Source organism: Miniopterus schreibersii, assembly GCF_964146895.1.
Source record: "Miniopterus schreibersii genome assembly, chromosome: 19".
Lineage (NCBI taxonomy): Eukaryota > Metazoa > Chordata > Mammalia > Chiroptera > Miniopteridae > Miniopterus > Miniopterus schreibersii.
In genome coordinates, this window is record NC_138119.1 from 19,799,884 (window position 1) to 19,816,490 (window position 16,607).

At 36.1% G+C, this 16,607-nt stretch overlaps 1 protein-coding gene across 1 annotated transcript in view; it reads left to right on the forward strand.

The window, feature by feature from the left end:
• SOAT1 (sterol O-acyltransferase 1) overlaps positions 1-16,607 on the forward strand; it is a 44,278-nt gene that overhangs the window by 10,758 nt on the left and 16,913 nt on the right. Inside the window, exons 2-3 of the mRNA XM_081122169.1 lie at positions 410-532; positions 12,225-12,283. Of these exons, the coding sequence (XP_080978295.1) occupies positions 418-532; positions 12,225-12,283 (174 nt within the window). The 5' untranslated portion in view covers positions 410-417. The remainder of the gene's footprint in view (positions 1-409; positions 533-12,224; positions 12,284-16,607) is intronic.

A 16,607-nucleotide genomic window follows, 5' to 3' on the forward strand; every position in this document is an offset into this window, starting at 1 on the left:
AACCTTTACATCTTTTAGTGCTCTCTTCTATCTCTGACCTTCAGATATTTATTGTTTTTACCATTTACTTGACTTAACAACCTTACTGTACCCTGTGGCATCTTTGTACTTACCTTTTGTTATTGAGTTCTTAATTTTTCATATACTTACACCTTGTTTGTTCAATTAAATTGTTCTTAAGAATGAGGGCTATGTTTAAATAAGAGCCTTTGAAACCAGTCAGTTTGTAGGGAACAGATTTCTTCACATTTGTTATAGTATTTTATACTCAGAAAATGCTTAAACATGATCAAAGTGAAACAGAAGGAAGAGAATATACCATCATTTTTTACCTCCTCTAAATAGTGATACTGTGAAGTTTGCCTAAACCAGATCCTTGGTTCAAAACCTTTTGCATCTTCTTTCCTAGGTAACACAATGGTGGGTGAAGAGATGTCTCTGAGGAAACGGCAGCCGAAGTCCAGTGACAATCCTGAAGAAGAGGAAGACCAGGGAAACTCTGCAAAGCAGTCCCCAGAAACAACTAGTAATGGTGAGGCTTTTAATTATTACTTTTTTTGGAGGTGAATTAATGAAATAGAGAACAAATTCAGTGTTCTAGAACAGGGATTACCATCTCTTTATTATAAATGGATATGCTGGTAGGCACTGTAATGATGCAGAAGGGAAAAATATACTGATAAAGAGAATATAAAGGAACACCAATTTAATTGTCAGTCACAACTACCTTAGACACTATTGGTAACACAGCACATCTCATAGAGGTGAGCTTTACTGATGTAAGTGCAGTTTGCAATGTATACTTTAATGTAGTATTTATATTATATAGAATTTTATGTAATGAATAAATTAGAAAATAAGCTCTTAATTAATTCAGTGAACATTTTTTGGGTATCTATTTTGTTTTAGATACCATTCATCCATTTATTCATTCCTTCAACCACCTAACCTACCAATAATTATTGGTGCCCTGCTAGGTGTTGAGGCTTATAGCAGTGGTCGATACAGATGAGTTTGTCCTCTTGGAGCTCCTAGTTAAGTAAACGAGAAACACTCCCTCTGCAGTTAACATAGATTATTATGCATAAATGCTACTGATTACTCTCTTAATAGATGTAATGAGCATGAGAGTAATAACCAGGATAACCTAGTTGAGAACCAAACTGTAAATCTTAGGAGAGGTAGAAAGATTAGGAATTTTTATTGTTATACCCAAGTCTGTTTAACACACGAATACAGAGATGAGTATGACATAGTGCTTGTTGTTAAGGTCAAGGTGTGTGCTTAAGACTGATACACCTGTAAACACAGCTCCAACTGATGTCATCTATTGCATCAGGCTATTTATTTTTGCAATGAGATTTGTATAGGTTTCAGTTTAACAAGGATTTGAAAGTTTGAGACTTGTTTGGTTAACACATAAGGGTGGAACTAGGAGACAAGCTGTCTCACATCCTGGACTTCTTAAATAAAGAAACATTTTTTTGCTTTTTCTGCTTAAACTTAATTGTAAATATCAAGCAGCTGGATCCTCAGAAAAACGTTTCTGCTTAAGTTTGCATAATGAAATTGATTGCTATACTCTTAATTAGCTATTTATGAAACATTTGTACTGCATATGGGCTAGTTTTAGTGTGATATAAAATGGGAAATTTGAGCCAACCTTGGGTAGAAACATTCCCCTTTCATAATTTAGGGACTGGGCGAGAATCCATTTTGTTTGACGTAGAGTCAAAAAAATTGTTTTTTATTGAAACTTTCTCTCACCAGATACCATTTTCTCTTTTTGCCGCGATTTTTAAAAAGTGTTTAAATTACTCTAATTTCTACATATTTTCAGTATTCCTTATTGTTTTAGCTGATTAAGATTTAATCATTCCAGGTTTTAAAAATTGAATTTTTAAGCTTAAATCAAGTCTGACCTCCTTCTTGGTTTAGTGTAAGTAATGCTGATCTGGAAATTGACTGTGTTTCTCTAGTTGCTTAAGTATTTGTTTGCTTTTCACTTTGGGGAATAAGCAGATGGGTAAAATGCAGCCTTTGAGTTTTAAGGGCTTAAATCTCAAAGACTTAAGGACACCAAACCATGCTAGTTAGTGTGGCCCACCAACCAGGATCAGGGCATCTGCACCACCTGGTAGCTTATTAGAAATGTCCCACCTCACATTTATTGAATGCAGTTTCATTTTAATATTCCCAGGTGACTCACATGCAGGTTAAAGTTTGAGACACACATCTTAGTGGCACTTCGCAACTGGGGTGTGTATTAGGGCCTTTCAGAGAAACACAACCAATAGGATATATGTAGGTACATAGAAAGATTTATCATGAGGGATTGGCTCAGTTGGAGGCTAAGTCCCATAATCTTCTGTCTGCAGACTGGAGGCTCAGGGGAGCCAGTGGTGTAGTTCTAGTCTAAACCTTAAGTGTGAAGTCCTGAGAATCAGGGCTGATGGTCTAAGTCCCAGTCTGAAGGACCGAGAAACTGGAGCACCATTGTCCCAGGGCAGTTCAAGTAAGAGAGCCTACATGTCTTTCCTTTGCCTTTCATTCTGTTCAGACCCTCTGGCCTTGGAGAGGGTAATCTTCACGCAGTCTACGGATTCAACTGCTTATCTCTTCTGGAAACACCCTCACAGACACACCCAGAAATAATGTACCAGCTATCTGGGCTTCCCTTAGCCTGGTCAAATTGACACACAAAGTTAACCATCAAAGATTGTGCAGGAGAATTACCTGTAGAATGAAAAGAAACCATCCAACAAACAAAAACAGCTTCTTGGACCCCATTATAGATCTACTGAGTCAGAATCTCAAGGGGAGGGTCCAGGAATGTTAAGTTTGGAAAAGCTAGCTGGGCATCGCTGGTTGCAAATCACTAGTATCAAGAACTCTGAGACTTAGCTAGAACTACCTTGTGATATATCACTTTGACAGAACCCCAAGGACTTTTCTTCGTTAAACTCCGCGTATATAAATCTTGAGTTCTTATTCTGTGGTTTATGATTCTAGTAACTGTGGGTGGGGTGACTTTATGTCCTAATTTGGTCTCAGTTTTTACCTGTGTCCCAAGTAATTCTTCGTAGTGTCTGTTTGGTGTTCTCAGAAGTGCCCCAGTTTGTTAGATAAATTATATGGTTACCCAACCTTTGGGTTATTGAATTAATAGTGACCATTATAGTGATTTTACAGTATGTAGTTCACATTTTCACAAAAGTATGCTTAGTTTATCCAGTGCCTATTAGGTGAAATTATGATTAGTTAGCTTGTATTTTGTTGCATTTGTTTGAAATAATACCAGTTCTGAAAATAACTTTTTGTCTAAATTGAAAATGTTATTATCTGATTTTAAAAGTAATACACGCTAATCAAAAAGCTTTTATTGTGCTATGGGATGTATATGCATTAAAGTGTTCAATTAATTCAAAATATACAAAAAAGATAAAAAAGCAGAAATGACTCAAAATTCCGTCATTGAGAAATGAATATATGTCCTTCAGAGATATATAATTCCCACAAATAAGTAACATTTTACATAAATAGAATATTTTACATGCTGTTTAGTAACTGGGGTCTTTAAGACATTGTAGATGGCTTCCCATTGTCAAGTAATAGATGAGTGGCTATAAAGTTTTGTATTTTGCACATGTCATAGACAATTTACTTGTTTCTCTGATGAATATTTAAGTGGTTTCTTTTTTTTTCTGCTATAAAGAAATGGTAATGAATATCTTTACATATTTGTCAGATGCCTAAAGAAGATTTGCATGTTTAAAGGATGTTATTTTAAAGTATTTATTTTGATACATAGTACTGGATTGCAACATTTACCTTATAAACTTACCCTGTGTGTTTTTGTTGTTACTATGCCTGTTTAATTTTTGTTGTTGCCTATTTAAATTTTAAAAACCTTATTTCTTCCTTACTATCTCTTTTCCTGACCGTGTACCTATCATTTCTACTCTTTTTCATTTGCACGTCTTGTAATACGCTGTGGAATGGTTCGTTCTAGAAGTAAATAGAAATGAGGACCCTGCATAACTTGATAGGAAAAGCTAAATTTTAGAATCTTACCTAGACCTAGTATTCTGCCACTGGCCCGTTCTGCCTGTGTCCTAAATGTGGAAATACGGTTTGAGTGGAGATGAGCTTAAGTCTTTTTCTGTCTTTTCTCCTCCTTTTCTTTCCTCCTCTTGGTCCCCTTCCTCTTCCCTTCTCCTCACGTGGCCCCTTCTCCTCTTCCTCTTTTTTCCTTCCATTTCTTCTAATGTATTTTATTGGTATAATTCACAAACCATAAAATTCACCATTTTCAGGTGTTCAATTCAGTGGTTGTCAGTGCATTTACGTTTTACAACCACATTGGGAAAATTTCCGGAGTTGGACACTTCCTGGAGGACGGTGCCCTAGAGACCAAAGAAAGAGGCCCGAGCTCCAAAATAAATGTAAGGGAAGCAAGACAAAGCAGGGTGTTGGATGCCAGCAAGAAGGTGGATCCCCATGTACTGCACGGAAAGGGGCTGCAATCTGATACATAGAGCCTCCAGGTGGAACACAGGTGGCTTGCGGCCAGGTGGTTAAGAGCTGTGTATTCCAAGGCAGTAACAGTCTAATGGACCTACTTTGTAAGAATACTCCTTTCAGGTGATACAGGCTCATACCTCTCTGGGTGCACTGGCTGTCACTGAGAGCAGCTTGCTTCTTAAGATGGTATCCTTCATGCCAAGCCACAGAAACCTAACAAACTGTCATCATTGTTTAATTACAGAACATTTTTATCATCTCCAAAAGGAACTCCATTCCCTTTAACAGTCCCTCTCCATGCTCCCCTTCTCCCAGCCCTGGCCTCTACTCATCTATTTCCTGTCACTTTGGATTTGCCGATTGTGGGCATTTTGTATAATGAGAGTCATAGAATATGTGATCTTTTGTATCCGGCTTCTTTCACATAGCATAATGTTTTCCATGTATCAGTTACTCCATTCTTTTTTTTATGGCTGAACAATATTCCAGTGTATGGATATACTTACTACATTTTGTTTATTAGTTATTTATCATTTGGTTGTTCGGGTTGCTTATAGTTTTTGGCTATTAGGAATAATGCTGCTGTGAGCAGTGGTGTGTGAACATACGTTGTCACTTCTCTTGGGTATATTCCTAGAAGTAGACTTATTGAGTCATGGTAAATCTGTGTTTAACTTTTTGAGGAACTACCAAACTTTTCCAAAGCAGCCACCCCATTTTATATTCCCACCAGCAAGGTGTGAGTGTTCCAATTTCTTCACATCCTCACTAATACTTGTTATTATCTGTCTTTTGATGATAGCCACTTCACATCTACCAAATGAAGCGGTATTTCATTGTGGTTTTGAATTACATTTACCTGATGGCTAATGGTATTGAACATCTCTTCATGTGCTTATTGGCCATTTGTATATCTTTGGAGAAATGTCTTTTAAGTCCTTTGTCTATTTAAAAATTATTATATTTTTAATTTTTAATTGTGGTAAGAACTAACCTAACAGAATTTGCAATCCTAACCATTTTAAGTATTTAGTTCAATAGTGTTAAGTAGGTTCACATTGGTGTGCAACAGATCTCCAGAACTTTTTCATCTTGCAGAACTGAAACTGTGTCTATTGAACAACTCATTTCCCCTGGAACTGTAAGAGAATAAATTTCTGTTGTTTTAGGCCACCAAATTTGTAATAATTTGTTATAGCAGCCACAAGAAACTAATATACCATCCTAACAATATCAAATCTATCAATCCATGAACATGGGATGTCTTTCAGTTTATTCAGGTTTTTAATATTTTTCAACAATGTTTTATAGTTTTCAGAATGAAAGTTTTACTTTTTTTTGTTGAATTTATTCCTAAGTATTTTGTTCCTTTTGATGCTGTTGTACATGGAATTGTTTTCTTAATTTCATTTTCTCATTGTTTGTTGCTATTATATAGAAATGCATCTGGTTTTTGTGTTTTGATACTGTATCCTGTAACCTTGCTGATCCTATTTTTTTTTTTTTAATCCTCAGCCAAGGACATGTTTCCATTGACTTTAGAGAGAGAGGGAAGGAGAGAGAGTGAGAGAGAAACATTGATTGGCTGCCTCCTATATGTGCCTCGACTGGGGATTGAACCTGGAACCTAGGAATGTGCCCTGACCTAGAATCAGACCCACAACCAGTGGTGTAATGATGTATGGGATGATGCTCCAACCAACTGAGCCACCTGGCCAGGGCTGAACCTATCTTTTCAGTCTAATAGTTTTTGTAGTATTTTCTATATATATGATCATTCTGCCTGCAAATAATAGTTATTTGTGGGTTTCTGTAGATGCCCTTTATCAGATTGAGAAGTTCCCTGCCTTCTCATTTACAGGTTATACTTATCCTTGACTACTTTTTATTTTGCTACTTTGTTCATTTGATAGCTAATTAATGTATAATAATAATAATAATAACAATCACTAACAAGTTTATCGCATGCCAGGCACTGTTTTAAGTGTTTTTACAAGTGTTAACTTAGTATATTATTTTTCTAGTCAAGTTTGGTGTTGAGATATATATATAAATATCTCAACATAAAGAACCACATACCTTTTGTAACAGATTTCGAAAATCCCTTGGCAAAAATATGAAAAAAGTATCATTGTTATTTTGTAATATTGCCCCTTCATCCAGTATATATGCATCTAATCATAAAACTGACCAGTCCACATAGAGCTTTTATCAACTGAATAGGTTGAGGGTACATTTTCCTCCTCTTAGGATGAAAGCAAAGCATGTTTGTTTTAGAGAAAGCAGATAAGCAAAAGTTCAAGTGTTTGTGATTTTTCCTTGAATTCATTACAAATTGTTTTTAGGTCAAAGGGAATGCATATTTATAAGATGATTTCGGTAAAGATTGCCAGATTGTCCTCTGGAAATATTGCACTCCCAGTGGCAATATGGAAGTGCCTTTTACTTCAGATTTTTTCAGTCTTGGATGATGTGACCTTTTGGGTACACTCTATGGCATTCTGAAAGATGAAAAATTCCACTAACTTGAAAAATGCTTTGTACAATGAGAGATAACATAATTATCAGCAGAAATAAAGTTATTGAATATTAATTAGTACTTTTTATAGCTTTTAAGGTCAAAAGAATGAGATTGAATATCTTAGTTCATTACAGGAAGATTAGTCAAAAGAAATGGAAGATATTAGCTGATACTTTCTTTGACAGCTTTTAAAACTTTTTCAAAAAAGAATTATGCTAAAAAATCAGCCCAAAAAGGTTTCAGATTCTAACAGGGCCAACCAAGTATTGTCAATGATTATTTTTTTCCTGGGGTGGAATGTATTTGAGGCAAATCTGTCTTTTAGGAGAATTGCTAAAAAATCACTTGGGTACAATTTTCCCCAGGCATAATGGGTACGTTCAGTCTTAAATAATGGGACTTGAAGAATAACTTGACTATTTTGAAAGAAAAGGAGGTCTATGATATGTTTTGCTTCTAATGAGATACTCTTCCTGGTTTTATCTCTATGTGTGGCCAAGACCTGGTACAGGAATATAATCATAAATCATAATGATATTTGAATGGGGAAAATATTATACAGTCCACTTTATGGCAGTGTTTTAAGGTGTAGTTGCAAGAAATATGTATGGATAAAATGTTTGAGGAAAGAGCTTGTATTTTTAAATCTTTTTATTGTTCTATCAAGAACATTCTTGGCCCTGGCTAGGTAGGTAACTTAAGGTGTTTAGAGCAATCTTCCTGATATGCCAGGGTTGCAGGTTTCATCTCCAGTCAGGGCACATACAAGAAGCAACCATTGAATGCATTAGTAAGTGGAACAACAAATCGGTATTTCTCTCTCTGTGTCTCTCTCCCTAAAATTAGTAATTTTTTAAAAAAAGGAAATTCTGGAATCTAGTTTTAATAACTTTATCAAAAGATAAATCTTGGAATTCTAGGCTCTTAGAATAAGAATTGGTCTTAGCTCTCATTTAATTATGCCCTTACATACAACACGTGCATCTAATATTGAAGTCTGGTTACTATGCCTTGCAGCTTACAGGTTAGTCTAGTGTCATTAAGCACCTTTGATCTGTGTATGTATAAGGCAGTGTACCAGGTTTGCTAGTAGTTCAGAAAAATAAGACACTAAAACAGAAAGCAGCCCAATGTTATAGATAGGAGTTAAAAGTAAGTTATAGGAGACTAACAGGGTGAGGTGTTCCTTGCTTTAGAATAGAAGGAAGTCTCACAGAAGTAGAATTTGAGTTTGGCCTTTGAAGAAGAGATTGGGAGAGGGCTTTTAGGCCAGAAGAATGTATGAGTTTGCAAAGGCATGGAGTTTAAGACCATATAGATTATGTGTATGGTGTTTTGTTTACTTTTAGAGAGGATTGCTGGGTGGTCGGGTAGTACAAATGCATTTGTATATTGTTTGCATGGATAGGAAGACAAAATTGGAAAGGCCAGGAGGAAGTGAGAAGATAGGGCTTGAAGTCTTACTGTATATGTAGTCATTGACTAACTGCCTACATACGTGGATGGGGACTTATAGCCTGCCAGTGCTTAGATTTCCTCTTGTAAAAGAAAGGAGAGCAAATGTGAAGCACTGTTTACAATATGTAGCATTAGGTTCATTAAGGTATTATTTTGTCTTCTCACTGATGGTGCTGGCAGTGTTCCTGTCCTAGATCCTTAGGTAGCTTTACAATTCTCTGCTATATAATAAATCAACTAAGAATTATAATCTACATGAAATCTTTTGGGGTATTTTTAGTTTTTTACATGAAATCTTTTAATATTTCTACCAGAAAATCTCTCTTTTGGTTTAAAAATAGGATCATATGATGTTGTAAAAGTTTAATGGTAATAAGGCTAATTCTCTTATTGCATGTGCTGTATGGGCAGCCCACACTGCTGATACAGGTGTGTGATAAAAGAAATGCAAGATATTTTGATTTCATTAAAAAAATTGCTGAGCCCTGGTAGGTATTTCCCAGTGGTTAGAGTTCCAGCCAGCACACTGAAGGGTCATGGTTTCAATTCCTGGTCGGGTCACATGCCTGGGCTGCGGGTTTGATCCCCAGTTGGAGGCGTGCAGGAGGCAGCCAATCAATGATGACTCTCTTCATTGATGTTTCAACTCTCCCCCTCTCCCTTCCTCTCTCTGAAATCAATAAAGATATTTTAAAAAATAAATAAATAAAAATGTTACACCAATTTACATTCCCATCTGTGTTGTTACCCCATACTCTTGCCAATGTGCTTTACCAGTCTTTTTTTAAACTTGCAATTTGATGGGTGAAAAACACATAGCATATATTGGTTCTCATAAATTATAAGTGAGGTAGGGAACTTTTAAAATATATTTATTGACTATATATGTTTTTCTTTAAAAGCCCTATTCATATCCTCTGTCCATTTTTGTTCCCTATTTGGTGGCTATTATTTTTCTTTTCTTTTTTGAAAGAGTTCTCTATTAAGGAAATTAATCCTCTGGTTATTGTATAGTGTATTTTTTAACTAGCTATTTTCTTTTGACTTTGCTTATGGTATGTCTTGCCACATTTAGTTTTTATGTAGTCACATATTTGATTACTTTTAGTTTCTTGTCATGTTAGAAGTCATCTAAGATTATGAAAAAAGAAGACATTTTTTATTTATGGTTTTTTAGATTGAAATATTTGATCCATTTGAAATTTATTTTGAATAATAAGTGAGTTAGGGATCAAATTTTATAGTTTTTCAAAACGGCTAGCCAGTTGTTTCAATATTGTTAACTCTCCTTTTCTGTAGGAGTATTTGTATACTGACCCTTGTTTCTAGTTCAGATTCCATTTCTTTATAGTAATGCAGACATGTGATTAGTTGAGAATTTTGGAAGGTCTTTGAGGTCAGTGGAACAATAAAAGGTGATAGATGGACTATACTATTTTATCTCCCTTTTTTGTTTTAAAAATAGATAAGCATCTTTCAAGGAATAGTTCTAAATCCAACCATCCTCTGGACATAAAGGTGACTTTCACCTGATTTTTAGATGACTGATATCTCTGGAGGGCAAGGCGAGGCTGGGATGACCTTCTTTTAAGGCAGCGATTTTCAAGCTTTTTCATATCACGGCCCACATAAACTAATTGCTAAAATTCTGCAGCACACCAAAAAAAAATATTTTTTGCTGATCTGACAAACAAAAGAAGGTATAATTTTGATTCATTCACACTGAATGGTTATTGTTGTGTTGGCTGTTGTCATTTTTTTATTTGACAATTTAAGGGAAAAGAGGTCAGTGCCCCTAGTAGTCAGTATTGCATGTTTTAAAAATTCTTGCAGCACACCGGTTGAAAAGCGCTCTTCTGAGGCATAATCAATGAGAAAATGATTTTTTAGAAAATGGTTAGGGTTTTAAAATGAGTTTGAACTTCTAGGCAATAAAAACCTGTTAGTGCCTACGCATTAGCTAATTCTGTACTTGCTACAAACAAAGAATATGTTTGTTAAAGAGCTGAAATGAAAAAATTGTTATTAGTCACTGCTTAGTACTCCTTAGTCATCTTTAGGAATTTAGTCACTATGGGCCTTGATTGTTTTTATTTTTATTTTTAACTTTTTGTATGATACATGTTGCATGACTGGGGGCAAAAGACCCCTAGTTTTGCTTCAGCGCTCAATTACTTACTGGCCATGTGACTTGTGGGCAAGATGTTCAATTTCTTTGAATCTTAGTTTCTTCATTTTTAAAATAGATATGAAGCCAGCTCTATTGCTTGTTTACTGGGTTGTCATAACGAATAAATGATCTGATGCATGATAAATTGTTCATAAATGTTGACATTTGTAGCAGGTTTAATGAGGATGAGAATTTAGGAATTTGGGCTCCATTGTGACTCCAGAAAAAGTTGCAGAAGTGGGCTGGGAATGCGCTGCTAGTGAGAAGGTGAAGGTGGGAGGTGCAAACCACTCTGCTGGTGTTAGCGGAGAATTGTGCGGGTGAAATTTCTCTGTTGCTAGTGGGAGTGAGGTTCTTGGGGCGCTGCTGGAATAAGAATTTCCGGAAGCCCTCACTGGAGGATGAGGTGTGGTAGAAAGCTCTATTTGTCTGGTGTTACATCCCTTGACTTCTACAGTCCCAGTTCCCTTAAACCAGTCCTGGAAAAGGTGCAGATGGAGATCCAGCAGCGTTAAAAGTAAAGCCATTCCACAATTTCTTCAAGAATTATTCAAAATAAATTTAATGAGAACCTTTTAACCAAGGCATTAAACAAAGCTCGAAATGAACTCTACCCAGTTTTATTAAAAGAGCAGGCATTAATTAAATCAGCTGCTTAAATTATAATAGTACCATGACTCAGTATGAAAATAAGAAACTGTCTATAAATATGTGAGTAATAAATCACAATATTCAGTTTATATGGGAATCATACAGAGCAAATTTTCATAAAAACAAACATTTTAATAGTTTTTAAATGTTTTTTTAAATCATGAAAAATCCTCAAGTCAGATTAATAATTGATTTATTTATTAATGCCTCAATTAATCAACTTAAATATTACAAAGCTATACTACTATAACTTGTTATATGTTTTTTATTAAGCCATTCTAATGCATAGGAAGTGATATTTCATTGTAGTTTTGATTTGCATTTCCCTCATGACCAGTGATGTTGAGCATCTTTTCATGTGGTATTGGCCATTTGTATATCTTTCTTGGAAAAATGTCTCTTCAGATACTTTGCCTATATTTAAATTGGATTATTTGTCTTTATTATAGAGTTGTAAGAATTCTTTTTATATAGTATGGCTACAAGATCCTGATTAGATTTGCAAATTCTACCCCCCCCCCCTTCCGTGGCTTGTCTTTTTAAATTTTGAAGTCCAATTTATCTATTTTTTAAATGTTGCTTGTGCATTTTATTAGTCACAGTTGCAAGGTCCATTTAGAGAATCTAATTTCCCATGCTGTCAGAATTGTATCTTATCGCATCATACGCTTAATATAGTTGTAATTACTGTGTGTACATATAGTAGTTTTGTTTTCCTACTTAGCACTTTTATGTATAAATTTCCTTCTGTTTATATTACCCCTGCTTCATTCAAGAGCTGCCGTGTTTGTGGTTGTGCTGTAGTTTATGTTCTTTTCTGCTTGCTTGTTTTTCAGCTTCATGACTTAAATAGTGTTGATATCCATCAACTTAAAAGTTATATATATATTTTTTCCTTAGGCCGGGTTGACATGAAAGAGTTGATAGCAAAGAAGAAACAGTTGACAGCAGAGGCAGAGGTAAGTAACTCCCTCTTCCAGAAACAAAAATGTAGAGTGTTAGGGTAAAGAGTTTTGTTCAGTAAATTTTTAATGCTAAAGTGCTTAAAGAATTATTTCCCTTTTTTATCAGTTGACATTGGCTTTCTGTGGAACATAAGGTCTGCCCCTTATCATCCCACATAGGAACCAGGTTGCCCTTTTCTCTTCTATCCCATTTGTCACTGTCACTTTTCTGACTTTTACCAGGGAAACTTGGTTTTAGTGAAGCATATTACAGTTGAATTTCTATATGAATGCCTGTGTAGGTACTTTGTGAAAATAGCAAGTTTCATAGAAATCATAGGCCTCCAGTAAACGTTCAGTCTGAATCCAGAAGCAGATTCCCTGTTAAGGATGCAGAGGAAATATCAACTAAGAAGCAGCGTGGAGCCATTTCAAGCCAGGTAGACAGTTCTGCAAGTCAGAATTGAGCAGGGCCTCAGGAAATTCTGGAGGACAAAGAACAATTTTAAAAAATGTTTAACACCACATGTGCTTGAGCATAAGTTGGCTTCAAATCCAAGGCAGCCTCCCTTTTTTCTGAGACGATTACTTCCAGAGTTTATTGGCCAACATGGGTATCTAAATATCTAATGTTGTAGATGAAATAGCCCTGTTTTTATCTATTAATTTAGTTACATGTGCATGCATGCACATATGCATTTATTTAGAATAATAAATTTAGATATTTTTATTTTTAGCATCATATTTATATGGGGTTCTTGGACCCAATTCTAACATGGGAGTGTGGGTTCCTTCCACACCAACAAGCAATTCTTGGATGCCAGCGAGGTGTCCCAAAAATTCAACTAAATTCTGACACTGTCTACCTGGAGGTGAAAATCAGATTCCGCACGTAAAGGGCTATCTCACAAGACTGCCCTCCCTCTCAGATGCTGGAAGTAAGTTCAGGTTATTTGTGCTTTTGACATCTGGCTGTAGGTTGGAGGCTCCAGCGGTCCCCTACAACTCAGAATGCCAGTCACAAGTCCAGGTTGTCACCTGTACTTCTAACTCACAGAACTCAGGAAAACCTGTTTACTATTAGATTACCAATTCATTACGAAGGATACGAATCAACATCCAGATGAAAAGTTATATAGGGCGAGGTCCTGAACAAAGGAGTGTATGTCCTTAGGGCCTGGCAGGTGGAAGCATTCTGGTTCCCCAACATGTACGGCTAACAAGGTGGCCTGCTGGGTTTTTATGGAGGTAGGGATGGGACTGAAAGTTCCAAACCTCTAATCACATGGTTGGTTCTCCTGGCAACCCAGTTGTCACTCATCTGTATTAGACAATTTCCCCCTAATCTCTAAAGTGAGAATATTGGACTAGCTGTCTCCAAGTTCCCCTTCAGAAATAACATTCTGTGTCATAATTGTGTAGCTGACTTAAACTTCAGCTCCTACTTCACTATTTCTATAGATCTTATTGGGCAGCTCTTTCGGCTCCACAGGCCTAGTGTTGTTAGATAAAATACAGTATGCCTAGTTAAATTTGAATTTCAGATAAACAACAAATAGTTTTTTAGTCGTCATGCATTGCTCAAGACAGACTAAAAAGGTTATTTGGTTCATCAGATTTAACTGGGTGTTCCTATATTTGTATTTACTAAAACTGGCAACCTACAAAGAACTCTGAAAACTTAGATATATAGTTAGAGGGGCTTATAGTACGGAAAGCAGGGAAAAAGATTGTCAAGTACTGACTGAAGGGAAGAGGAATGAGAGAGGTGATGACATTAATGGGTTGAAATTAGTCAGTTGAACTGATTGAATCTCTTAAGAGCACTTCTGTGTCTAAATACTTTCACTAAGAAGTTTTAAGTACTTTATTTTAAAAAAAATCTGGTGCTAGTGGGGTTATACAACATTGTGTAACCCTGAGCCATGACCTTGTGAAATCCTTAGAATTGTGTTGTAACAAGACTTACCAGACCTTGGGAACAGTCCAAGGGAGATTCAAATGATTAAGTCCCAAACAACTTATATTAATAGGTAAATTAGCTTTGTTTTAACATTGTATTATTTCAGTTTTTCCTTTTGATTGTGAATAACAGAAACTTACTCTGGCTTGTCTAATAAGTATATTTGATATTTGATATTAATGTATCTCATAGAATCCTGGGAGAAGTAGGACACTCAGGCTTTGGAACAGGAAAGGATTTTAATAGCAAGGGTTCAGATATTCCTGAATTTTTCAGTTAATGAGATTTCCAGTCACTCTCTCTAAGCTCAGAGTTTCAGATTTATGAGAGAGAGAATTGGATTTTGGTGAGAAGGGCAGGACCCATGTAGTACAACCCTGGCCTGAACACTGGGTGCCTATCCTCACCTTTGAGCACAGTTTCCAGAGAAAAGTGAATGTGAGAAGAGAAAAGGAAGTGTTTTTACTATCAATATTTGTAGAACTTTTATTAATGTACACAATATTATAGAGGAAATGTTAGGTATCTTGTGAAAATTGAACAGATGAAAAACTACTTTCTATTTCTACTTAAAAATACATATTGTTGCAACATATCTCATTTGCTTCTTATATAGCATTTCAGGTACTGCTGTGTTTCACATCTATACTTCATGCTATTGCCCAGCCATTAAATGAGGAAACTATAATGAGTAAGACACAGATGGCATGTCTGCAAATGAGGACTTCCCTTCACAGTTTGTCACTTGTTCAAGGAACCTCTTCTAAAAACGTTTTTAGATAGTGCTAGTCTATTTCTTTTTTATTTGATTTTAGAGGAGGAAGGGAGAGAGAGAAACATCAGTGTTTCAGCTGCCCCCATACGCACCCAGATCAGGGATTGAACTTGCAACCTAGGTGTGTGCCCTGACCGGAAATTGAACCTGCAACCTTTTTGGTGTATAGAATGATGCTCCAACCAACTGAGCCACCTGGCCAGGGCCAGAGTATATATTTTTACTGTGTATTTCTTTCTCTGAGCCTACTTTTTATTTTTATTTTTTTATGCCTCTGTGCCTTTGAAAGGGTTATTTTTATCTCTTCATAAATTACCCTGCTCTTTTCTCATTTTAAGATTCATTCCAAAATAACCTCTGCTTGGAACCCTTTTAGAATGCAAGTCTGAACATGTTTATAAACCTTGTGCTTAAAACATTGGTTTCCAGTGCCCTTAGGATATTGATTTAAAAGGTCCTTCATGATCTAGTCCCTAGACCCTGTTTGTCTAGGTTCATGTCCAGTTACTCGTGGTTCGTGCCTTCACTGTGTGTTTCAGCTAGAGGATATTTGCTTCATAGTGGTTTTCCCCATTCTTAGAATCTTAAAGGCTACCTACCTCAGCTGCTTATTTTTAAAAATGAGGTTTCTTTGAACTCTAAAATCCAGTGATTCTGTTTCATAGATTACCTACTCACCTGCTTTTCTAGTTTCTAGTTAAGGGCCTGCTATCTTTCTTCAGTTGTCCTTCTGTCCATCTGTCGTTATGCTGGGACAGTCCATGGGCTGGGTGAAATTAATATTAATAGAGATGAGATTGGGGAGATAAGCAAAGTAGAAAGCCTCTCACCTTTCAGCCTCCTTTTCAGGTTACTGATATTAGACATTACTCAGATTGACTATGATCATGGTTTGATGTTCTAATCGAGGCCAGTTTCATGTTATCAGAGGACTCAGAAGAAGACAGAGTGGAGTGTTTCTTGTACTGTGTTTTTCAATATTCCCTCTTTATTTTCATCAGCATTTGAATATATGAAAGGAGGAGGCTAAGGAAACTTCAAAGTGTCACAGTGGTGTTCTTCCTTGTCTCCCACTAGCAGCAGTTTCTATCAACTTAAATTCCTCAGAGAAGAAAGGCATTAAAAAATGAGCATTAGGCACCTAATGAGTGTAATGCTCTGCATAGGAACGTGGTGGATTTAAGTAGCCACCTTTTAATAGAAATAGCACTAAACGACAGAATTGGCTTAACTGAAGTTTTTATCGTGCATTGTTTTGTTTCTATCATCAGAGGTTAGCTCCAACTGAGTGGGAAGGGTTGGAGCTACAAATATCTATAGAGTGACAACTATGCCAAATACCATGCTGTGCATTTTTGCAGAGTTTTTGTTTTGGGCTTTTAAAAAGTTCACATACCAGTTCAGCAAGTTAGATGTTATTCATCTCAGTTTTGTTCAGGAAAGTGAAATGGCTTGCCTGAGGCCACCACATGCAGTGGTGGAGGTAGAATTTGAAACCAGGTCTGCCTGGCTGAAAGCTTACATTTCTTTTACTACTTTATAATTAGCACTAAAAACATCTTTTGCCTTAGTATTGTACTAGCTCAAGTATGGATTTATGT